Source organism: Paralichthys olivaceus, chromosome 8 (genome assembly GCF_024713975.1).
Source record: "Paralichthys olivaceus isolate ysfri-2021 chromosome 8, ASM2471397v2, whole genome shotgun sequence".
NCBI classification, from domain to species: Eukaryota; Metazoa; Chordata; class Actinopteri; order Pleuronectiformes; family Paralichthyidae; genus Paralichthys; species Paralichthys olivaceus.
Window position 1 is genome coordinate 15,907,449 of NC_091100.1, and position 24,478 is coordinate 15,931,926.

Below are 24,478 nucleotides of genomic sequence, written 5' to 3' on the forward strand. Positions count from 1 at the left end.
GCTCTAGTGAGAACATCAGGTTTTGGCTCCAGAGATATTTGTTCATACGTTGGATTCAGTTTTGGGTTTAGTGTTTTCAAGGGGTTTACTGACAATGAGAAAAATATATTATTACTTTTCATTATTGTGAGGAAAACCTGCCGTCTATACAGGAACTGAATGAGATCATCAATTAAAAAAAAAGAAAAAAAAAGAGCCACAATGTCTCTATGGTGCTGCTTGCAAAGTTTAATACATCACTATACAGTTGTTTAACTCAACCAAATGAAACCATTAAAAAATGAAAGAAATCATAAGTACAATACATACTCAGCATTTTGTACATATATGCCCCAAGCATCCACGTGACTTGTTAGAACCCAAGTTTGTGTTAAATATATATACTGTATGTATTTATATATTTCAATATAATCATGACGTCTGTACAGAGGGAATCAGGCTACAAATCTTCTTTTCTATATATATCAATAACAGGCCACTGTGGAAATGTAGACATCGTACAGTCAAGTCTTGTGTGTGTAGCCCATTCAAAAGGCTTAAAGCAACATGTTACATGCTTTGGCTGTAAAACAAAGTTCTCGCAGTAATAATAATAATGATATTCTTAATAATAATAGTTTAATTCTGAATAATATACACACATACACAGAAAATTGTACATAGCATCATGTGCTTGATATCTTGTCGGATTTTTTGCTTTTCGAGATCTCGCGCAATAGCTTGACATTTTTCTCTCTGTGTGAAAGTTGATGAATGAAAGAGTGAAAGACTGAGCAGTAACGTCACCTCTACATTCCTGGAGGAGTGGAGTGGGGTTTTTTTTGGTTTTTTTTCCCAGAACAGCATCACTGCAGCTCTTAGTTTCTACCCGAGCTCTGACCAGAGACAACACTTTTCTCTGAGAATTGTGAAGGTGACGTTTTACAAACAGCAGCGTGTGTGTGTGTGTGTGTGTGTGTGTGTGTGTGTGTGTGTGTGTGTGTGTGTGTGTGTGTGTGTGTGTGTGTGTAGAGAAAAAACAGAGGAAAGCAAACAGGGCTACATGCTACAGCAGCCAGTGAAGACGGCGGCACATCCTCCCTCTGTAGCGTTAAAGGCAGCGGAGAAACAACGATGGTGAAGTAAAATCTAGGAAGAGGACAAAATGTCATGGATGCCCGATTGCCACATCTGATACAGGAATACCAATGCTCAGAGAGGAAAGGAGAAAAAATAAATGGAAGACAAAGCAAAACAAATGAACCATCTTTTTTTTTTTTATTTGTTAAACGCAGCAACTCTTGGCTCATAGTTTTCATCCTCTCCCATCACTCACAGCTTCAAAAGAGCACAGTGTGCCCGCTCATTCAGAAACACTCTTCAGCATCAAGCTTCTTAGTTCAAGTAAATCGCAGACAGCCACTGCTCTCGTTTATTTCACAAATTCTAGCAAGCGAGGGTTCGTCCGACCCATTTCATATTAACAATCAAATTCTAATGACAACCACAGAAAGTTATAATATCTTCAAAGAAAAGAACAGTTTGTCAGGAGGTGGGATGCAGTTATTTAAATAGATGTAAACAGAGACTGTTCTGATTTCCGCAGGAAGCACAACCCAAAGTTGAGTTTGACTGTAATCACACTAAATAACGAGTTATGTGTTGACTTAAATAAAAGGCTAATTTTCCATCCAGATCTAATGAGTGCAATATATGGAGAGAAAAGCAGATGACAAACAGTCAGGTCAGCAAACGTTTTGCCTTCGCGCTGAAATTATTGTCGTTTTCTAAAAAAGGAATCAAGCAGATCAATTATGATATCAACAAAACCTTCAGCATCACACTGTCTGAGGTGTGTATCCTGATGTCATTAAACTCTGCACGTCCAATCTGAAGAGGAACATCAGAATAGAGCGACGGCCGCTTGTGTTGAAGAAACTAATCAGAGATCTGCACTTTTAAAGGAGGAAAACACTGGAGCAGGGTTTTAGTGGTTTTTACTGTGTCTCTGTAGGTTAATGCCTAAACTATGACACAAGCAGCTCTGTACACAATGGTTTGAGATCATTAAGAACATTTCAAGTAAGGCAACATGTTGACATGAGATGACGGAATGCACGCTGAATGTTTCTTTTTATTTTTTATTTATTCTTTAAATTGCGTCATTTGCAGTGACATCACCTTTGTAACAAAGAAGAGGAGCATCATGGGTAAAGCCCCACTCTGAAACAGTCCAGCCTCTGTGAGTGTAACAGCCTTGAACATATCGAAACACTAAAGCACAAGTTCCAACTTAGTGAACATCTTTGCTTGATCCTACAGGAAGTAGATGTTACTGTATAATGAGGCGGCAGCTGAGCTGAAGGGGAATTGTAGTTTGGAATTTTCTAACCTGGGCTCTATGTTTATAAATGTGAGTGTGTAGATTAATGCTACATGCCAAACATTTTGGAATCAGTCCAGTAGATCGTCTCTGCTGGCAGCTGCAACAGTGGCTACAATATAGCCTTATGGGGCAAATGCGACAATTCCATAAATGTCCTCTTTAAGTTCTTTTATTTATTTATTTTTTTTTACCAATATAGTCTGGCAACATTAAACATCTCACTCAATGAGAAGTCTCACTCACTGTGCAGCAGCTCATTGTTCCTCCTCTTGATACAAGACTTAAGTGAGTCTCACTCCAAGTCACGTGAGACTTGGGTTGCTGAAGGAAGACAGAGGTGGAAACGTGAGTAAGAGGGAGAGTTGGAGGGATGAGTTTGGATTTTACAGGGGTAAGCTATTATGACTGAATCTATTTCTGATGAAGCCTTTGTGTCTTAGATGGTCGTCTCTATTTGTTTGAGCTGGAGAGCGAGGACAAAGAGATCCTGCTAATTGAAGAGCAGGTGGAGGGAGAGAGGCAACATAAAGAGACGGGACAACGCGCTGCCGGACGGTTGAGTGAGACTTCCATGTGTACTGACATGTGTAAGGTTACCGCACTCTTCGCAAATACCCTTTAATTAGTGAGAAAAGAAAATCACTTTCAGTGAACATTTTGTGGACTGTCGCAGTTGCCCCATAGGGTTACATTACAGCTACTGCTGCTGTGACGTGACAGCTGGCCAAATACTGGACCGATTCTAAAACTTTTGCAAGTACCGCTCATTTAAACAACCACATCTATCAACATAGGGCTCAGGTTGAAAAATACGGGGATTCCCCTTCAAGCTTTAACTAGAGCACAAACACTTTCACATGCAGCCACCTCACTGTCGCCCTGCACCTGACTGGCTCCTCTACACACCAGCTGCAGCAGTCTGACCTCCAGAATGATTCGTATGTAAACTTTGTCACTTGACGTCCGCTGCGTGGTTGTGTTTGTGAGTGATTGGCGAAGGAAAATACCAGCAAGTGTGGTGGACGAAGTGGTGACGTTGTTGTGGTTGGCAGTTTTACTGACATTCAGTACGTTCTACTTGAATACGTGTGCGTGTGTGTGTGTGAATGGAGAAATTTGGCAGAAAGCGTACAACCAGTGAATTCTACTCAAAAAAAGGAACCCTCTCGGTCAGTGTATTTATACGTCACCTCTTCCACACCAGATTGTCCATTTGTTGTAGTGCAGGATGGTTCAGTAATAATATCAGTAGTGCTACAGAGAGTGAGCAGTGAGCCCAACAGCCAGGAGAGCTGGGATTTGCAGTTTTTCAGTGCAACCCAGCCGTTCACCAGTCCGCTTTATATTTTCCAGGCTGAGTGGTTATCCGTCAAGTCCCAACCCATATGGTGGGTGCTTGGCAGAGGCTTGGTGAATGAGGGGGGGTGGCAGAGGGTTCATGGCACTGATATTCCATCTCATTTTGTCCATTTTGTATCCACACCACTGCCACTGAAGTCCTTCTGAGGCTGAGAGAAACTTTGATCGCCTCCAGTAAAAGCTCTGTTTTTACCTGCGTCCATGAAAAGATGAGGGCTTCTATGAGACAGGGTAGGTCCACCCATCTTTTATCCATCACACTCATCTGCAGGGACACTGACAGAAAACAAACACATTTTCATCAAGTTGCAACCAAACCAGAATTTGCTCAATCTCCTGATCAAAGATGCTCCCCTCCTGCAGTCGTGGTGCGATCGAGAGGGTTTATGGGGGAAAAAAGGTTCAACGTTGTGGAGTTGGGGCAGCAGGAGCAAGACAGACTTAGAAATGGAGGTCAAAAATGTAGGCAGTGCTGGGGGCACAGTGCAGCTCTGGACAGGAGTACAGGAGATTGAAAATTGTAAACTCCCCCCAGAGAAGTAATGGATCCTCCTCTACAGCTTGAGGCAGATGAAATGTTAGAAGAGACGGAGGAGGAAAAGAGCAGGAAGCAGTGCAGAGGGGTGTCGGGGAAGGGCGAGGAGGCACTTACTTGTCCTCTGTGTGCTCAGGGACGCCGGCAGCGACCATCGCAGCTCGGTACTGCAGCAGCACACCTCGGACGCTCTTAACAAACCCCTTAGAGAGTGGGAAGAGTGGAAAGCCGATGTCTGGGTAGCCGCTGCCTTCTGGGAGGAAACTCCGGTAGCTCTTTCTCCGTTTCTTTGGTCGTACCACTGGCTGGCTTGCTGTGGAGACTACCCCTCCTCCGCTAAGCGTGGTAGAACCTGATTCTGATGTCCCACCACGGACAGTGCCAGGAACTGTGGAGGGGGCCCTGCTTTCGCCACACAGAGAGGCGTTACCCTGGCTGCTGTCACAGTCTGAGTTCTGGCTCAGCTCCTGCTGAGAGGCTGCTGTGGTGGAAGGACTGAGCCCTGAATCCTCCAGCTCCTCCTCCATAATACTGGTAACTCCTCCTCCGGTGATCCCCTCCTCACCAGGCTTACTGGGGCTGCTGTGGGCCACCACCAGGGGCCCTGTTCCCAAGGACAGCTGCTCGTCAAGAGGCTCCACTGAGGGCGGTCGGTCTTTAGAATGTGAAGCCCTGTAGGACATGTGTGCTGCATGGCCCCTCTCAGCGCCGTCGTTCAGCTCCAGCCACGTCTCCAGGCGGTGGACGAGGCGCCAGCCGTTACAGACAAAGTGCTCCTGGATTTCCTGTTTGAAAACCTCCACAGGATTCTGTAGAAGCTGCGTCATAGACTGGACCATCTTGATCAGGGCCATCTCATTGTAACAGCGGCTGTTCTCATACCCTTCCTGCAGACCTCGGTCACTGTCGAAGCCAGCCTCGTTATAGTAAGGCTCATTCACCAGGATGAGGCCTGCAGAGAAAATACACATGTACGAGCACAAATGAAAGATCAGCAGTTGTTGATTAATGTCTCAAACATGGCAGAGCTGAAAACCACAAGAGTAAAAGACAGACAGAAATCAAGGATTTTGATTTCATTTAAAGTGTAAAAGGTGTCAAAAATGTGCCATGTAAATAAAGCTGCCTTGGCTTGCCTGTACAGATTTCACAGATATAGATTAATATAGATTATAATTTTATCAACATGCTGATTAAACTGTAAAAATGACAAATTCAAAATAAATCATACCAACAAACACCAGCAGCATCAGAGAGGTTCTTTCACTGTGTGATGGAGTGAATCAGTGGTGTGTGTGTGTGTGTGTGTGTGTGTGTGTGTGTGTGTGTGTGTGTGTGTGTACCTTGTATGGAGATGAGGACTTGCAGCAGACTGGACTTGCTGGTCCACCTCTCTGTCCCCTATGAATCACATTAACCAAAATGATCAAAACAAATCAGCACAAATTCTCAGAGTGTTTTCTAGAAGAAAGAGTTGACAAAGCAACATTTCTGCTGCATTTTAGCCTCAAATTAAGTAGATTCAAAGCATAACTGAACTGTCTGCAATAACGGCGCCCTGGCTCTGGAAGCATCTTTATATCCATCACACTTTCCAAGAGTCCGACATGAGGTCCTCAAATGTTTCATTGAACTAACAATCTAAAACTTAAAGTACTCAGTTTATGAAGATATATTTAAAGACAAGCAGAAAATAGAGTTCGGTCCAATCGATTTTTTGTTCACCAACTTATCAATTGATTTGGCTATTCATTCATTTGCTCTACATTACCATTATCTATTACCAAACACGACTTTTCCACTTTAACTTTTGATGACACATAAATTGGATTAAAATCCATCACTATAGACCTGCAGGTTGTCACTGTATCTTTAAACTTCAGTCAACGCCCACCTTGCCGATCCAGGTGCCGAGTAGACTGACACAGACTTTGCCGTTGTCGTAGAGGTTGGGATTGAGGCGGCCGCTGCACTGCGACAGGTAGCGAAACAGCGGCGGCACAGCAGGGTAGATGTTGGGCAGCTGGATGTCAAACAGGAACAGACCATCCTCATAGGGCGTACGAGTCGGCCCTTTGATCAGAGCGGAGAAAAGGTCCTGTGTGGGAGACAGTAAAGAAACCTTTGACTGGATGTGTTTCGACAGTGTAATGTAAAGGTCATCTGATATATAACACTGAGGTTAATGTCAGAGAACATGGTAATAAAAGAAAATGAACATCATAGTGAAGTATCTTACATTCGCTATAAATCCCAGATGCTTTCTGACAAACTGAGGATCCAACTAATTTTCTATGAAAGGCTCACAGATTAACAAAGATTCAAAATGATGTCAGAGGAATGTGTGTATGTGCTGTGTGTGTGACCTCAGTGTCATAATTTGCAGCCAAGTTATTTTTTGACCAGAAACCCACCATGCGATCTTCAAATGTTTTGACCATGATGCCGTCTGGAAGTGACGTTGCGAGCAGAGCCATTTCCTTCCTCACTGTGCTGAAGAACTTCCTTGCCTCAGCCGGTTGAAACTCCATTTTCTTGAATGAGTGGGTGTCTGAGACGGAGATGAGACAAATGTGATTCCAAAGCAATACAGAAATCAAATAACTGTACAAACACAACTCAACTTGTGTGGGAGGGAATTCATCAAGCGGAGACAGACAGATGTGATTACAGAATGGAAATGGGAGGCAGCTACTGTCACTCATAGTAATGTAGAAATTCGAATTGTGGGGTCTTTTGTTTGACGTCTGGGTGCACACGAAACAGGTCTGCTTGCTGAAACTGAAGCTTACACAAAACACGAGTGAAACCCATTTAGACAGAGACAGTCATATGCAACATGAGTGTACGGAATCTGTTTGATGACTGTTTTTTTATGTTAACGATTTTAGGGTAAGGCAATGATTTACAATGAAAGCCAAATGTTTAAGCAATCAAAAGTTATTGTTATTTCATGTCTGTTTTTGTAAACACTGGCAATTCTGTCAGCTCTTCAGATTTTAAGGAATCCTTTTCAAACATGGTTTAGGTTTTAGGGAACGTTTTTATTTGGCACCTCAGATCTTAATAGGTTAAATAAACACTCATGTCACATCATCACATCAGCTTAGGTCTGTGAATAATAGGAGCTTGTACCACTTGTAACACAGAAAAAAGGAGGTGGGTTAAAAGAAGGATGAAAAAGAAAGAAAAGGTGGAAAAGAATAGAGGAGAGAAGAGAAGCAACCAAAGATAATAAACCCTGATATCTCACCTGGTGCCCACTCCAGCACAGAGAACACCTCTCCCTTGGCACTGGTGAATGTGACGCCGGGCTTGCCTCCGCTCTGTTGGCACAGTACTGGTGTGTCACTGAGAAACTCGCTGGGCCACTCTTGTCCACTTACTGGTGTCTGAGGCTCCTGTTGGGGCTTCTCCTCTCCAGCTCTCTCCACCTGCACAGTAACACAGCTGCAGGTTTGAATACAATATAACGGCAGGACGCACCACAACGTTGCACTTATCTATTTTGATTACACTGGAATAAATCAACTTTGCCATGTCGTAACTCCGTTTAACACAGACCTCTGTGCCTGCTCCTCCACTTCCGCCTGCCTCCACCACAGCCTCCATCTTCTCCTCCTCCACGATGGCTACATTATCCAGCGTCTTTCTCAGGTTCTCCTGCAGCTTCTTGATGTCATCCAGGAAACGTTTCTCCTTGGTGGGCTTCTCCGGGGCAGCGGGTGTCACTGCACTCGCTACGTTAGTTGTGGAGGCCGGTTCGGCTGAGGTCGGAGACGTTGGCGAGCCGGTGGTCAACAGCTGCTCCACAGTCATGTTCTTCAGGCTCTCCAGGATTCTCATGGCTTCTTTCAACTCCCTGAAGCCCCGACAGGCTCCATCTTTACTGGGCTTCTCCGCTCCGTTGACAGTGCCTGCTGGAGTCGTTCCTGAACAGGCAGAATTAATTTGTGTGTTTATTGTCTTGTTTTAAATTCCACATCACCATCACTCAGTGTGTTCATTAGAAAACCTGCAGTGCTGTCGATAAACCAATGTGAACAAGACAAAACACTAAAACATAGTTATGTTGAATATGTTGCAAACAAATAAATATAAAAATGTAAAAAATATTTGCAACACTTCCTGTGCCTATTTCAAAATAAAAGCACTGTAGCTTTTCTGTTGTCTGAGAAGAGAAAGTTGACAGTAATCCCTTGAAATGAAGAACAAATAAATGCTGTAAGAAAAGAATCCCACCTCCTCCAGAAGAAGGACTGGCCACAGCCACAGCCGCTTCTCCCTCCTCTCCAGAAACAGCTTTAGTGGGGCTGGTGATGCCGCCTTTGCTGCCCTCCTGTGGGGGGATGATGAAGTTTGTGGAGCCAGTGGGCGTCGGGGTTGGGGTCGCTGTGTCCGTGACATCGGCATTGTTGATGTGGCTATCATCCTCGGTGGTGAGTCCGTTATCCGTCTCCCAGCTGTCGCTCTCGTCCTCCCACTCCTCAGTGGACAGGACGCTGCTGGTTTCCTCCACGGAGTCGTAGTCCGTCTCCTCGATCTCAGATTCCACATTATAGAGGTGCTGTGTGTGTGTGTGAGTTAGGAGACTATCAGTGACAAACATCTAACTTCTAAAAGCAAAAATGACACTTAATAGTATGTAGGATAAACTTTTACCTGTGGCAGGACGATGGTCATTGAGTTGTCTGCCCACACCACCTCCACTTTGCTGCTCACATCCACCCTGGACACCTGGCCCACTGACGTCTGAGGGGGGATTGCAATAATAATCAACAAATAGAATGTTTGAGCTTAAAATATATGTTCATTACCCACAGTAAAATGAAAGGAACTAGTGATGTAAGAAATGGGCCTTTGCTTAAAAGAGCATGACTTTGACATTTTGGACAAATACCAAGTATTTAGCACAAAAAGTACTGCAATGAATCCTACATTCACGATACCGTCAGTAAGGTTTCAAGACTTTTTGGTCCTACGGCAAAAGGGACCAGGAGGCCCTACTTGTAACTAAACTTAGAGTTTTTAATTTTAAAGCAATCCTCTAAAATGATGAAGCTTACAGCAGAAAGTTGGTGACATGGGGCCACGTTAGGAGGTTTCTGACCACAGTGTCATTGCAGTTTCCTGTACATTGCTGATCATAAAATTTAAAGGGGTTCTCACAATATTGTTGTGTATGTGGACTAAAATAATCGTCCAGTCTAAGGGGGGCCCCCTCTCAGCTTTGGGCCCCACGGAATAGCCTGCTTCACCGACTTTGTTGCAACACCCCTGCTGAAATAATGTTCAGTTTGTGTTGAAACACACAGGAAATAACAGGTTTTATTTTCAGTTGTTCTCACTTCATTTTCACAGTCGTTCTCTCCTTTCTCAGAGTTCCATATTCTGATGACGATGTCAGTGGTGCGGAAGTGAAAATCGGGGTGATCTGCGATGTCATACACACTGACATCCTCCTCCAGACCAATAACCTGGATTGAAACAGAAAACCTTGGATCAAGACAAAGACCATCTGCTAATACCATATATCGAAGTTACTATGGTTACCACATACAATTTCACCTTCTTCCCTTCTCTTACTAAAGCATTTTCACTGACGTTAGAGCACAAACAGTCTTGTCTGGAGCTGCTGACTCACCTCCACGTCGTCACTCGTGGAGTTGAGTTTGATCCACTTGACGACACATGTTCTGCCCTTGTGATCACCCGACTGGATCACTCCGTACACTCCCGGGTCCTGGAGGGCTTGGGCTGAGGTGAGCAGCCAAACATGTACACAGTTTAGAGAGCAGCACAAAGGAAACAAATCACACCAGATACCTCTAAATAAAAACGATTTATCTGGAAAAAGGATTTGTCTGAATGAAACTGGAAACTCCATCTGGCTGTAAAATTGCAGCCTTTAAATATTTTCAGAGCAACTTACAGACACACACAGTTTCAGCACATGACCTAGATACTGTCAGTACTCTGTGGCAGGGCGGCTTTTATAAAACACCTCATCACAGTTCACAGAGTTGAATCCTACGACATGATTCAGAATCTTTGATTGAATTAATTTTTCCTTACATCGTTTGTCTACGACAAAGTCCCCGGGACAAAACTCATGGCCATCGAGGTGCTGGATCGGGATGAGGTCGTTTGATCGTATCCCCTTTTCCACCCGCCCGTCCTTCCACATCACATCAGCCGTGGTCTTTGTGGATACAACTTCTACTGCCACCCTGCACAAACACACACAAACACACAGAGACACACACACATCAGACTTGCATGTTGCTACAGGAAGATGTTCCAGCTTCCAGAGTTTGGACGATTTAAAACTGTTAAAATGAATTCAGCTCACCTTCTGTTCACTCATCACAAAAAGAAAAAAACTTTAACAGGACATTCCTGCAGCTATTTTCCCCTCTTCTTCTCTACTCATTATTCTCTGTACCATTTTTTTTACACTACCACTACATCTGTCTCTGTGTTTGCCATGTTGGTTGCACAATCTTCCCTCTCATTGTCCCTTTCTACTTCAATTCTTCCTCTCATCACTTTATCTTGCCTCACTGCCACCCAGCTCTTTGCATCACTCGTTCCTTCGCTTCAGCAAGTAAACTGAACATAGAGAAGAACACTGCAAAATCCAGCTAGTGTAAAAGTCCAAGCAAAAATTGGACATGCAAAGACATTATTTTTCAGTTATTAAGAGCTTGCATCAAATGGGGGATATCCTATTTAAACATATATGCACCTTGTCATTTATATATGCAGACCTGGTTGCTGAGAGCAGGGAGAGTAGATGAATACAAAACCACAGAGACTGGTGCAAGGGGCTTTGTAGGAAGCTCAACATTACACCTGCTCCAAGACCTAGGGCTACAGGGCAAGGAGCTACACAAAACCACTAGTGAGCTCTCAGAAGGGGCAGTGGCGGACAGCTTCTGGCTATGGCTAAGAGGGCAGGACTCAGGGAGCCAGCAGCTCAGGGAGATGTGTCAGGGAGATGTCTCTGTCACTGCCCTGCCGCTAGGAGATATTTGTGAATCATCTATGAATGGTGGTCCCTGTCTGATGACCCGGCAGGTTTTACCTGTTCAAGTCGATCTTAATGTCAGACATTGAATAGCTGTCTTCATCTTAATAGCTTGTGATAAAAGCACCATTGCAATTAAGACCAGAATACATGGTAAGTTGTGATATATTGTATATTAAATGTATTATTTATATATAGTCAGTAAATCAAATCATAAAATCCATTGGTCTAATGTTTACATCTACAGGAGCAGCAGGACACGTCACTTTACAAATCAGCCTTATATCAAAACATGTAAGTTCTCTAAAAGTTGAGTGTATCAATCACTGATCACTGTACAGACACGCAGTCAGCATATTCCTAAATTTCCTTCAGGATCAATAAAGTATAATCTGTATCTACAGAGGATTACAGTATAAAAGATACAGGGAGCATCAGAGAGTAAATTAGGAGATAGTAATGGACTATAGCATATGGAGATAAAAATTAAAAAGGCTAAAGGGAAAAGTGTTGTACTAGTGTGTGTCCCTCTGCTGTTCACCCACCGGTCTCCAGGCTTGAACTCCCGGGAGAACTTGGTCCTCTTCTTCTTGTGCTTCCTCTTCAGGTTGCGAATGGAGAGAGGGATGCTCTTCTTTCGGTTTGTTCCCAGCCCGCCGCTCTGAGACGAGGCTGTGGAGCTCGCAGACGACGTCAAAGAGCTGCAACCACAGGTTCATTATTCAGAAATCTCATTTAAAACATGTAAAAAGAGAAAACAGGATTTCATGTTGCAGATTAAAGATGGTAAGTACAAAAACTACAGAACCTGACACTTATTTTATTGCTGTTATCTGTGGAATCTTTTCTTAATTAACTGATTATAACTCACTCTTCTACACGTTGACAGAACATTTCAATTTGAAACTAGATTCAGCGTCATGTGGTTTTAATGCCTCAGCCAAGCAGTCTAAAACATTTTTTGCTGAAACATTTAATTTTTTTTAGTTTAAAAACCTTTACACAATTATCAGGACTCCCTTTCTGTTGATCAGCTTTCATTTTCGGTATGGCAGTGTTGGATTAGCTGAGTGGCACTGATTTGATTTTCAGGACATTAGACAAGATGCATATTCAGATAATGACGACTTAAAGGAGATAACAATAAAGACCCCACAAACTGTGACATAATGAAATTCAGTAACGCACCAGTGATATTTACTATGGCTCTCGGCCAAACATGAGCCTTCAGTCACCAAATTAACAAAAAAAATTGAATCACTCCCATACTTCAGTCATAAAAACTACTATAATTGATAAGAATAAACTTAATTACAGTGTTACCATCTGTTCTTCTCCCTGCATCACATAAACACTCAGGAAAATAATTTTGTTAACAAGTAACTCATCTTCATTAATCATTCAAATCAAAGCATAATTAACATTGAGAGACTCATGTTGTTAGATTTACACCGTACATCTGTGACTCAACTCTGCTTCGTAAATCACAACCGGCAGAATAATTAGCCACAACTGCTGAGAGCCTAAAGGACAAATCTGTTCTGAGGGACAGAGTATATTCAGTAGTGAAGCTCATGGTATGCAATTGTGCTGGAAAAGTTTTTTTATGATTATTTTGTTAGACTGTATTTTTAATAATCCAACTCAGAATTCTGCCAATATTTCCTCAAGGTCCACAAGGGAAAAAACGTAGTTGTAATACATAGCCTTAGTTCTGTCTTTAGGGAAGAAGGAGAAATGGACGATCAGCAACAAGGGTGTTCGTGCTCATGCATGGGACGGGGGGGCGAGGTGGAGATCATTGAACCGGAAACAGTGATTTCCACGGGAACGACCTTAAACAGTATATGCTAAAAGATACGTTAATTCTCTTTCTTGGAGCCATTTAAAAGTAAAACATCTCACACGGGATCATGTCATTATTCCTCTGGATTCTACTATTGAGAGATAGAAGGGCGACCTGAAAAAGTGGCCTCAGATAACTAACACATTTACTGTGTTAATGTCCTAAAACAATCACATTGAAGACATTTAGAGAAGGGAACAATCTAACAGACCTGGTGTCGTCAGTGTCCTCTGCAGCCTCGTCGTCAGCGTCCTGGTCCCCGTGCTCAGCTGAGGTGTCTGTGTTTTGGGAGTCTGGGGGGTTTGGGATGGACACCACAGGACCGTTGTTATTGTTGGGGTGAGATGAGTCTGTCTGCTCTGATTTGTGTTCAGCTTGTGGTGGACAGAAAAAAAAGAAAATTCAATGGTCAAATACACAGTAACAAATCATCATGAGAAAGTAATGCAGAGGATAATTACAGGTCACTGGTGTTCATCCAGCTCAAAGGTAAATCTGACTTCAAATCAACCAAAGATTTGAGACACGTGATAAAGAGCAGGCTAACAGTCACAGAATTTCTTTATTAATCTAATTAATTATTAATCTGGCTGTTATATTTCTGTGGCCTCACAGACAGAAGCAGTCGAACACCAGTGTTTCCCATTAATTATCTTGACTGTGGGAAACACTGCATCCTCTATTTTCCTGGATCATGTAAACAAATCACTCGTCTTACACTTCAGCATAAGTCACAATTAGTCGGTTACTTCTGTGCTGAGCCTGTTTGTGAAATTACTGCCTGATGTCTCACGGCAACTTGAACTCAATCAGCTACTTTAATGTGAATGTAAGCAAAAAAAAAAAAAAAGATTTTGATGATAAATGACTAAGCACACTAAGATTCATTTTATACCCTCTTTGTTCTTATCGTTTCTCATTAAAACCTCTATTCAACTGCACTGGCTCAAGTCTGTCTCACTGATAACAAGATAGTAACATGTCCGACTAATTGTTAAAAACATTTTTCGATAAAGATGCCTCCAATTCTGTAACAGTAGAGTGTTACTGAGTTCACGACAAAGACAACGATAACATTAGGGAGCAGGTGTGTGTGTGTGTGTGTGTGTGTGTGTACAGTGTGTTCCTCTGCTGCTTTCTCTGCAGTGTATTGTTTGGTACCTTGTGTGTCAGCGTTCTCCGTCTTCTTTCCTGAATCCTTCTTGAACATCCTTTTCAGCTGCAGTAAACACACACACAAATATAAATATAAAACATGTTTTACAACAGGTAGGAACAACTTCATAAATGAGAGAATAAATCTTTGCTTAAACACACATGAACAGATAACGCATTCTATCGCACCTTTCTGGCCACAGGGTCTTCAGGCAGGACAGCTGCACCCTCTGGTCCCTCACAGGTGATGCGTGTGGCGTCCCCCTTAGCTGGAAAGACGTAGAGGGCCCTCTCTCCCAGCTGCCTCTGGGTGTGGTCGTAGTAGCCCAGACGTCTCACCCTAAACCCAACCAAGAGAATAACTTTAAACCATGAGGAACAACCCACAGTAACAGTTTCTTCTGGTTATCAGACCTCAACTCAAACTGAACCAACCACTGAGAATATTGTAGAATATTATAGTTATACTCTAGCTGTCTAATTTATTTAAATTCTTAAAGCTGCAAGAAAATAAAAGTTAAATCCATGATAAAAAATAAACAATGACTAGAGGAGGGTATACATAAATACAGACTGAGAAACTGACCTGCAGAGATTCTCCTGTGTGATGGTGGAGGGAGGTGGATAGACGCTGTCAGAGCCTTTCGGGGAGTAGCTCTTGGTGATCCATGTGACCTTCAGTTCAACCACCTTTACCTGAGGGAAGCACAATGACACCACAGTTTATCAATAAGAGAAGGGCTTTGCACGCAGCAGTCCATCAAATTTACAAAGACAAAAAGAGTTTGTTGATTATATTAATCATTTTCCCTCATCTAACACCGACCTGTGTCAGCACAGTAGCATTTAATAAGTGTAAACTGATTTTATTACCCTGATACCACTGTAGTGATTTTTGTCCTTCTGTGTCATTTGCAAAAACAACAAGAGCAGTCACCAGTGTACAAATACACTAAATAGAAAAAAAGGACAAAATACATCACACACTAGCTCTAATTTGAAGTGGCCACAGTTCTGATTTGCCATGTGCCTTTGTTTGGCTGAGTCTTAAAACCGGGATATGTAGGCCTTTCCAAAATGTACTTCCATTTACACAGTTGGTGCAAATGTGGTGCGTGTAAATGGAATTGAACTGTTTCCTTTAGTAGAGGACCTTGTATTGACTGTGACATTTATTCATTATGGAAAATCTTCACTGTAGCAGGAAGTGATGACACATTAATACAATGAATAGATGCTCTGAAATTGGTTGTTGTACTTCTCAAACACAATTAATGAAAGTGTAAATAAAGTGTAATATATATCATTATCATCGTCAGTGTTGTTTGTCTTACCTCTTCTACCACCACCCTGAACTTGCACTTCCTGCTGAGGACAGGTTTGACCCCCGACAGCCACTGTACATTAGAGAAGACTTTGGCCGGACCGATGAGGACCTGGCCTGGATAGAAACCATACGCCTCATCGAAGAACAGACCCTGGAAAGAAAAACAGTAACAAAAAAATTTGACAACAAAAGTCCTTTAAACAAATATGGACATGAAAAAGTTTATAATCAGAAATAGTCCTGAAAATTTCATGTGGAAATAATGTTGCTTTCTAAATATTTGTTCCTAGAAAAGGGAAAACTCATATTTGAATATATTAAATGTTAATAAGTCTGTATAACATTTCAAGTATTATTTTCTGTGCTTGGTTTGTTCCATACATTTTTCCTAACTTTGTAAAGCAGCATTGGATACCTTGAAATCCAAGTAATTTTTATTATTATTTAAATTCGAAGATGTAATAATAAGTTGTAAAGAAATATCAAAGCAATGGAATTAATTTTAGTCACAGTGGACCTACAAATAAGCACTATAGATGGATCAAATGTATCCCAGTAAACCAGAAGAACAATTTTTCACAGCTACTATAAGACAACTCATTTCCACTGTGTCTCAGTGATCTGACCTGCAGCAGGAGAGAATTTCAAACAGGGAGTATACCTGAAGTGGCAGATAAGAGCTTGTGGCTACGTACCGAATCACTGACATGTGGACAGACGTCGTAAAGCTTGGCACCGTCCTCCACACTCATGGAGCACCTGCAGGGAGACACAGAGAGAGACAGCCGGTTGACATCCAGTGATGAACGTGTGCCAGCATGCACACACTGCGACAGACTAACACGAGGTCGCAATGCTTGTCTCACACACACACACACACACACACACACACACACACACACACACACACACACACACACACACACACACACACACACACACACACAGTCTACCTGGCTCCGTTGGAGAGCTTGAGGATGATGTGATTTGTCAGGTCGTACACTTTCCCCAGCCAGAAGTCGTAGGCAATGTAGTCGCCGTACATGAAAGACTTGAAAACACAATCACAACAAGACAATGATCAGTTAAAACTTTATCAAACTTAAACAATCACTGGAAAAATCACTTTCTCTAATCCAAGCATTTTGTTGAACTGAGGCTGATCACCTGATTGCTTTATAACACTTTCATATATATATATATATATATATATATATATATATATATAAACACACAGACCTATTAACTGCTACCTGCCACACTTGTCACTCATTGGTTTGAAGAATATAATGCTTGTGTCTTACCCAGATGTGTTGCAGGTCTTTGCTGTTAACTGGATACAGAACACAATTTGTTCCCACTAGTTTCACTGCACACTCGATGTCAATGTTGGTCACAATACCACACTGGTTGTCCTGTAATGCAACAAACACAGGCTCAGCAGCATGTCATCATTATGTACGTTATATCATCCTGTCCATCAACAGACGCTTTAAGGTGTTGCATGTAAGCTTGTAAATGTTTGTGTTGGTGTCCAGTAGCATCTCTTGTAAACAACACTTTGAACCATAAGAAAAATCACATGAAAGTTTCATGTGTTTGTTATTCAGATTGAGTTGTTGCACTGTGTTAACACAAAGCCTCGGTTTAGTCCTTTTTGAGCCTCAACCCGCAGTTGTATTCCAGTCATGTCTGATGCAGCAAATGGAACGGAGCGGTGAACAGTGATATGACTGACAATGGGAGAGAGTTGAATGAAAAAGAGCGAACAAGGTAAAAACACAAAAACAGAAAAGGTGAAGTGAAAAAGAGTTAGAGACAAAGAACAGATGCAGACTGAGAGGACTTCACTTACATTGGAATTGTTCCGTCGTACAATGTCTCTGATGACAATAGATCGATCTTCAAGCTTCAGCTGTAAAAGAAAGAATGAAGAAACTTTAGAAAAGGGAGGCTAACAGCTGGATGACTTCACCTTTAAGACGGCCAACACCAACACAAGCTGCTTTCACTGAAACTGGATCATCATTTCTTATTATAGCCCTGCAGATCAGTGACCCTGAGCTGAACTATTCACACTGAGTCCATGACGATATAACTGATCGGATTTGTCACACCCTTGTCAGAGCCACGAGGACAGCGACATGCACAGTCAGCAGAGCAAAGATGCCCCCAGAGAGGAGATGAAATGGTTTTGTGGCCTAAACAGAAGCATTTCACTGAGCTGGCCAGCATGAGACTCGGTTTGAGAATCCAGCAGCGTGATGACCACTGAAGATGTCAAACACATTTTCAATATAAATAATTAATCAATATGGACATAAAAATAGGATCTGGAAAAGCAGACTGAGAGATAGATGAAGCCAAAACCTGTATTGATCAAGATTTACAAGCCCAGAGAGAGAACGAGGGCAGAACACAGAGAGCTGTTGAGCTAAACTTGGCACAAGCACAGCTCCCCTGAGGAAAAACCTTGTTCCTGTGAGCAAAGTTTCACTGCGTCACACTATGTCTGATAACAACTGTTCAGACTGAAGACACAGAATTAAAAAACAGAACAAAAACACAGCACAGGCCTGCATGAGTTCAGACCATCTGTATATAGCGATAGACGCCACATCTTCACTTCCTCGTACTGTTCAGAAAATGAGGCCAGAATATCCAGGTGCAGACGCTGCCTTCTTGCATCAAAACCTCATTTGAAGCCAGAGCCTGCACAGTCGAAATCTAGGATGAAGCTGCAGTAACAAGGTCCCATTGATACATACAGCCTACCAATTGTAACACTCTGTTTTTACAGCATCGAAATACTGATTAAAACCAAACTTACTGCAAAATTGAGCATGCGAACATAGGAAACAGGAACTTCCTAAAATAACAGTGACCATCTTTTAGAACAATGTATTTAATGTGTATTTTGATTTTTTTAGTTTGCTCAATGTCCCGCCTCAAAAATGGAGGAAGGGGGAAGCCATCAGGGGGCAATCGAGATGCTTTGGCTTCACTTTTGGGTAACAGTCAAGTCGTCCATCTTTATATGTGGTCTACAGGGATGTGTTGCTTCAGGCACCACTGAGACAATGGCCCCATTCAGACGTGGTGCAAAGATCCAAGTTCGTCAGTTCACACCTGGTATTAGCATCTGTCTACACTTGTGAGATCTAACTTATGCCGATACATGCATCCATCATTTCTGTTCGCAAAGACCAAATGATTTTGTTCTCAGCTAGTTCGACAACACAATTATATCGGACTGAGTCACAGACATCCATGGAAAGCGGGAGCTGATCTCTGTCATGGAATCGCTTGCTCTTAAGTTGTCTTGAAAGTAAAATCACAACTACATGAGCTTCTATGACATCCGATTCTAAATCCATAGGCATTACGTTTCAAAATATCTTAACCTGGTAAGATGAAATATTAAGATTTCCCCTCTCTGGAACTAATGGGCATGGTCCAACCATTGGTTGGATACTTTTGTCCATATAGTGTAAGAAGCTGCATTACAGAGCTTTTATTATGAAAAGTTGTCAACTTGTGTCTGAAGACTGTGGCAATGCTTAACGGATCTCCGAAAAAGCTGACATGCAATGTATGAAAAAATAAAAGTTAAGTCAATCACTCAGAAAATATGAAAGCCACACGTGAACAGTAAAAGAAACTTCTGTTTATACTATAAATTCTACACTGCAGATAAACCAGGTAGGATGATTTCTCACTTGACTCTGTTTATAAAAAAAGCTCTGCACACAATGTCCAGCACACAAACAATACAATGTGACAGTATATCAGAGGACAGAGGAGGACTCACTGATGACAAGGAATAATTCAGGAGCAGCTCCAGAGCATAAACACGGGACAAGAGAAAAGCCCATTCCAAACAGGCAGGTTAACATCAAGTACTGCACTAGTAGCAAAAAAAGAATTGTCCATAAGAGTGTTTACAAGAATCTACCTGTAGGAGGCCCAACCTCTTCACTGTGAGCTACAGCACAAGCTGCTCTATTGGCAGAGCACTCACAGCCCAGTGGCAGCAGGAGCCTCTGAGTTTGGGCAGAGACAGATGGAGGTAGAGGAGGAAAAAAGTAATTAGGAGTAAAGAGATTGAAGAAATCAAAAACATGGGGCCTGCTGCTGACTAAGTAATGACTGAAGAGAAGACGAGAGACTTTCAATAAAATTTCACTAAAGTCGGGAAAAGTAGAAGAGCACATGTTGGCAGACTGCCGGGCGGCTGAGTTTTCGATCTTAAAATCAGGAACGATAAAGCAACTCAAGGATGAGGGGGAAAAAGTTTTAGCTGGTCGAGCTGTTATCATAGATTTTAACTGTGCTGCCAGATCCTCTTCTGTGACTTGGAAGGACAATACAGTCATCTTATTTTGAACCTCTGTCTCATTCTCATGGCCACACATTCAGACTAAAGCTGATGCTAACTTTGTCTTCATTGTAGAGACACAGGAATTGTGACGAAGATAAAACCATAAAAAAGAAAGCAGCGTGAGCCTCCAAACGTTCCACCGATCAAAAAAACCCATCAACATCTGTCTTTTGTCTGCCATGGGAGTGGATACAATCAGCATTCTCTCCTGGGTCAAATGACTCTGCAGAAGGCACAGGTTTTTATCTGCAGTGTTGGAAACAGCCCAGTCAGCTTTCCCACAGAATTAAATCAATTTATGGCAATAACTGGGGTGCACATACATGAAGGTCACTCTCACACGCAACACTGAATTGTCAAAGAGAAGTTCTCCACACTCCACCGTCTGCGTAAATGGTAAAACTATTATGGACTATAGCACAAGAACACAGTCCCACCAGCATATGATAGCTGTCGCTTGTGGTAGTGTGAGCGCTATAAATAGCGCCACAAATAGAGCTGCAGAGTTAGATATCCCTTATGTTATTATAAGAGGTGCAACAAACGTCTTGGTTCATTATGAAAGTGTGGAGAAACAAATAAAATAAGCCAGGCCACCAGTCTAGATAATGAATAAGAACGTGCATGTACTTCTGGGCGTTGGCAAAAATATAGCCCTGAAGGTTTGTATATTTACAGAAAGACCAACTCCTCTACTGACAAAGTGAAAGGAGTCGATCACCTTTTTAGCTGGTTCACTTAAATGTGTGAGAGCGATTATAAGAGGAAAGTTCCTGCAAGTCATATTCACTTTTAAAATGAGACTGTGTGAAGACATCCAATTATAGGACTGATGGACCTGTGGGCACATTGTCACACTCTCTCTCCTTTTGCAGTCTCTGCTTTGTCTCACTGTAACCGTACTCCACTGAATTCTGGGTAGGAAGACTGTGTGTCCGATCGATAGTTCGCTATGTTCTCTTGTAATCTATTAAACAGCAGCCTGTCTGTGCCCCATGTCTCTACAGCTGGGTACACACACACACACACACACACACACACACACACACACACACACACACACACACACACACACACACACACACACACACACACACACACACACACACACACACACACACACACACACACACACCTCTTCATTAATATTCTCTCTGTGCATCATGCTGCAGTGCAGTACATGGGCAGGTTTCTTCACCAGATCAAAAATATTGTTTAAAATCAATATATAAATACATTACGACACCTTAAAATAACTGAGGACCAAAACAAGACCTTTCAATCAGCTGTTATGAAGTGGTTGGTTGACAATGGCATTACTAATTATGAGTCATTTGATTTCTATAAGAGATAATAGATATCTTGTAATTATATGCTACAAATTCTGCTGCAGAATAGCATGTCACTGCAGTGGGAGTGATCCCTACATTGCATTATTAACATTAAGCTACCGTGAAATGTTTTTACCTCCTGGTCTCTAAAGGAATCTGTAATATATAAGTGAAATGTAATCAGTGGAATTTGTTTCTGGCATTTGCAGCACATTATGTGGATCCTTCCATATGACACGGCTACTGCCACTAATGAATTGTTTCAGCAGTCCAGGAAGAAATCAGCTTAGTTGACTTCCAGAGTATTTACTGCTCTGCTTGTTTTTCCTTCATCCGCTGAAGTGCAGAAAGAGACAAAAATAAAAAAAAGTATCTTCACTTTACCTGTGTCACACTTTCACTTTGGAATGAAGATTGTCTAAACGTTAATAATGATTACTGCCCGAGCCATTTTATTGAAACTTGGTTGAAGGGGGAGGTAAGGGCTGAGGAAGAAGTCATTGGCTTTTGGAGAACATTCGAGATATGCAGGTTTTTTTGTGAATTTCTTGATGAACTTTTGGTGCATATCTGGATAATGATCTGGATTTCGAGTAACAAAGTAAGCATTTTAGGGGTTTACTGTACAGTGCCAAATACTACTATGCCATAGCGGATATATTTTGCCTGTGTTTAACATAAGCAGATTGCAGAACATTTCTGTGTACATGGTTTATGTATCTGATCATAATACATGTATATGCAACATGGTGATAAAATGGCAGATCAGACTTGGCGGAGGAATGCTCCCTCTGTGGGACCTTATTTTTTTGGTTTTGGTGACTAAACCAATTAATACAACTCAAGCTGAGGAAGCATCTGCCATCATGGTCGATAATTATGAGAAACCTGAATAAGGTGTTTACATGCCAGGTATTGAGGCTTTTCAATAAGGGATATTTAACCAGGATAAGTTATTATCTGGGTTTGTTATGTGAATCACTTAAAAAAATCAATCTAATCATAACAGTGATACTGTTGTCCATGGAAACTGTGCAAATCGTTCAGGGAGAATTTACACATTTGTGCAAAGGTTCTGATAAATAATTTAAAAGATTGTGTTTAGGTGTTTGTGGGAGAGCAACTGGGTGACCTTTGATATGACATGGGCTCTTTGATTAACAGATAGATTATTGAGTTTTTACAGTCTGCAAAAAAGGCAGACGCTTGTCATCTGGTGGGAGGCTTCTTCATGTTATTCACATACAAGCCACATTGAAACAAGGCTCTGTCTCCTTCTTCCTTTAAAAGCAACACAGATTATATAACTGCAAAGATTTATGCATTTCAACAACACTTTGAGTTATGCTTTCTAAACAGAGTACATCCCTTATTAAAACAGGACTCAAACACTTCCCCTCCTCATGCATCCTCCATCACACGTACCCACCGCATTACTGCAAACACATACTGCACAATGATCAGTACTAGACGGCTCAGTTAAAACAAAGCAGCGGACTGTTGCTATGGCTCATGTAGTGATGACGAGAAAAGAGGCGGTGAGGTGGTGGTGTGCAAGGAGTCAGACAACAAAAGAAAAAGACATGTCTATTTGCAAACATAGATACAAGAGTGTCTGTGTCTATTTGAGTGGGGAGATAGAAGACAATCTTGGCTGCTTCTCCATTCAAGCTGAAATGGTAGAAGGGCCAGGACTGATGACAAGAATCGACAAGGACGGTATTTGCTTGGACTTCCCGGCCTAATTAACACAAGTCATTATTCAGGTGCTGTATGAGGAGGAGGAGGAGGAAGAGGGGGAGAAAGAGACACTGCAGAGTACTGCAGCTCAGGGCCACGCCTGTTCTCCACTCTGACAGTTCACTACGGCAGGCTCTCTCATTCTGGTTTCTGTCTCATTTCTATACTGACAATCCTTCAGATCAACAAACACAAGTCGAATGGATTCAGAAGTAACAGATTTTCTCGCCTCACACACACACAAACACATGCCTGTACTCAACGTATACCCTATGAGAAATTACACCATATCGATCAGTAATAAGAAATGTGCAGTCATGATGACAGCACTACGCCCTGCACCTCAGCCTGCAACCTCAAACAAATCATCTTTCGGCTAAACCACTAGCGTTTTGGGGATATGAAAACTACGCTATTACTTTTTTTTTTTTTTTAAGAACAGACATTTATGAGAAGCTCTCTTGAGCTGTCATGTCTTTGAAAACTGAACATATATTTATGGGCAAAATCCTCAACTAGCTATTTCTGTAGCACCTTTAACAACAGACTGCCCATTCTTTTTAAAAACGGACTGGAGCGAGATGTATTTGCTGCGAGCCATTAATTGCGCGGTCTATTTCACACAGATTTCAATTTAATTTAGACACAGAAAAGAGGGGGGTTATCACTCATTCAGGAAATACTGGTTGTTTATATCCTTTTTCAGGAGCTGAAGAGTAAAATAATATGAAATAAGTAGCATAAGAAAAGGGATGACACTGAAGTTATATGCCTTTGTCAAACATTCCAGTTCCAGGTCACTTTGACCGCCAAAATTTAAGCCATAATCTTAAAATATCACATTCAAGAAAAACACAAACATACTTTGAGGGCACTGTGATCTTTAAACCAGCAAATTCAGTTCATCCTTAAATCCAAGTGAATGTTTGTACCAAATTTTAAGACATTTCCTCGAGGCATTCTTGATATAACACGTTCACGATAATGAAACAGCGACAACCCGAAACACATAACGCCTCCGGCCACTGGCTGTTGCCCACACAGAGACATAAAAACTTCTTGGATCTGCCCCTTGGTCGGGATCCGCATCAAAATGTAATGGGTTCTTCCCTGACCCGTATCACATCCATCTTTTTGTGGTAATCAGTCCAGTAGTTTTTGTGTAATCCTGCTGTAAGACAAACGAACAAATGCTGATGAAAACGCTTGGGGGAGGTAAAAATTCCCTAAACCACTGCAGAACAATGCACTTCAGTGCTGTCCATCTGTGTAGTCGTCCTCCAAACCAAAAAAATGCAATGATATAGACTGTTGCAAAATCAATACACATTTACAAAACGGTGTGTGTATTGGTTTACCCACCTCCTTCTCTTTTAATAGTGCTACACACTGCACTCCCTGAATAAAAT

The 24,478-nt window shown here is 41.9% G+C and overlaps 1 protein-coding gene and 1 long non-coding RNA gene across 4 annotated transcripts in view; one reads left to right on the top strand and one right to left on the bottom strand.

Moving 5' to 3' along the window:
• Window positions 1-822: 822 nt before the first annotated feature.
• LOC138411130 (uncharacterized) lies at window positions 823-1,176 on the top strand. The gene is made up of 2 exons (XR_011243785.1): window positions 823-963; window positions 1,012-1,176. It is a non-coding gene; the product is annotated as an uncharacterized lncRNA (long non-coding RNA).
• A 924-nt stretch (window positions 1,177-2,100) lies between these two features.
• The window catches only part of ube2o (ubiquitin-conjugating enzyme E2O), a 31,913-nt gene continuing 9,535 nt past the window's right edge, over window positions 2,101-24,478 (bottom strand). Inside the window, exons 2-23 of one of the 3 annotated variants that reach the window (XM_069530010.1) lie at window positions 17,473-17,532; window positions 16,922-17,032; window positions 16,571-16,668; window positions 16,313-16,376; window positions 15,625-15,768; window positions 14,877-14,986; window positions 14,480-14,630; window positions 14,297-14,354; window positions 13,347-13,428; window positions 11,835-11,990; window positions 10,335-10,489; window positions 9,904-10,016; window positions 9,608-9,736; window positions 8,922-9,011; window positions 8,502-8,826; window positions 7,824-8,191; window positions 7,513-7,693; window positions 6,674-6,810; window positions 6,154-6,357; window positions 5,603-5,660; window positions 4,377-5,211; window positions 2,101-4,000 (exon numbers count right to left, since the gene is read on the bottom strand). In XM_069530010.1, coding sequence (XP_069386111.1) covers window positions 3,973-4,000; window positions 4,377-5,211; window positions 5,603-5,660; window positions 6,154-6,357; window positions 6,674-6,810; window positions 7,513-7,693; window positions 7,824-8,191; window positions 8,502-8,826; window positions 8,922-9,011; window positions 9,608-9,736; window positions 9,904-10,016; window positions 10,335-10,489; window positions 11,835-11,990; window positions 13,347-13,428; window positions 14,297-14,354; window positions 14,480-14,630; window positions 14,877-14,986; window positions 15,625-15,768; window positions 16,313-16,376; window positions 16,571-16,668; window positions 16,922-17,032; window positions 17,473-17,532 — 3,657 coding nt within the window. In that variant the 3' untranslated portion in view covers window positions 2,101-3,972. Of the gene's footprint in view, window positions 4,001-4,194; window positions 5,212-5,602; window positions 5,661-6,153; window positions 6,358-6,673; window positions 6,811-7,512; window positions 7,694-7,823; window positions 8,192-8,501; window positions 8,827-8,921; window positions 9,012-9,607; window positions 9,737-9,903; window positions 10,017-10,334; window positions 10,490-11,834; window positions 11,991-13,346; window positions 13,510-14,296; window positions 14,355-14,479; window positions 14,631-14,876; window positions 14,987-15,624; window positions 15,769-16,312; window positions 16,377-16,570; window positions 16,669-16,921; window positions 17,033-17,472; window positions 17,533-24,478 lie in introns of those variants that run through there. The other 2 variants (XM_069530008.1, XM_069530009.1) reach the window with 2 other exon arrangements.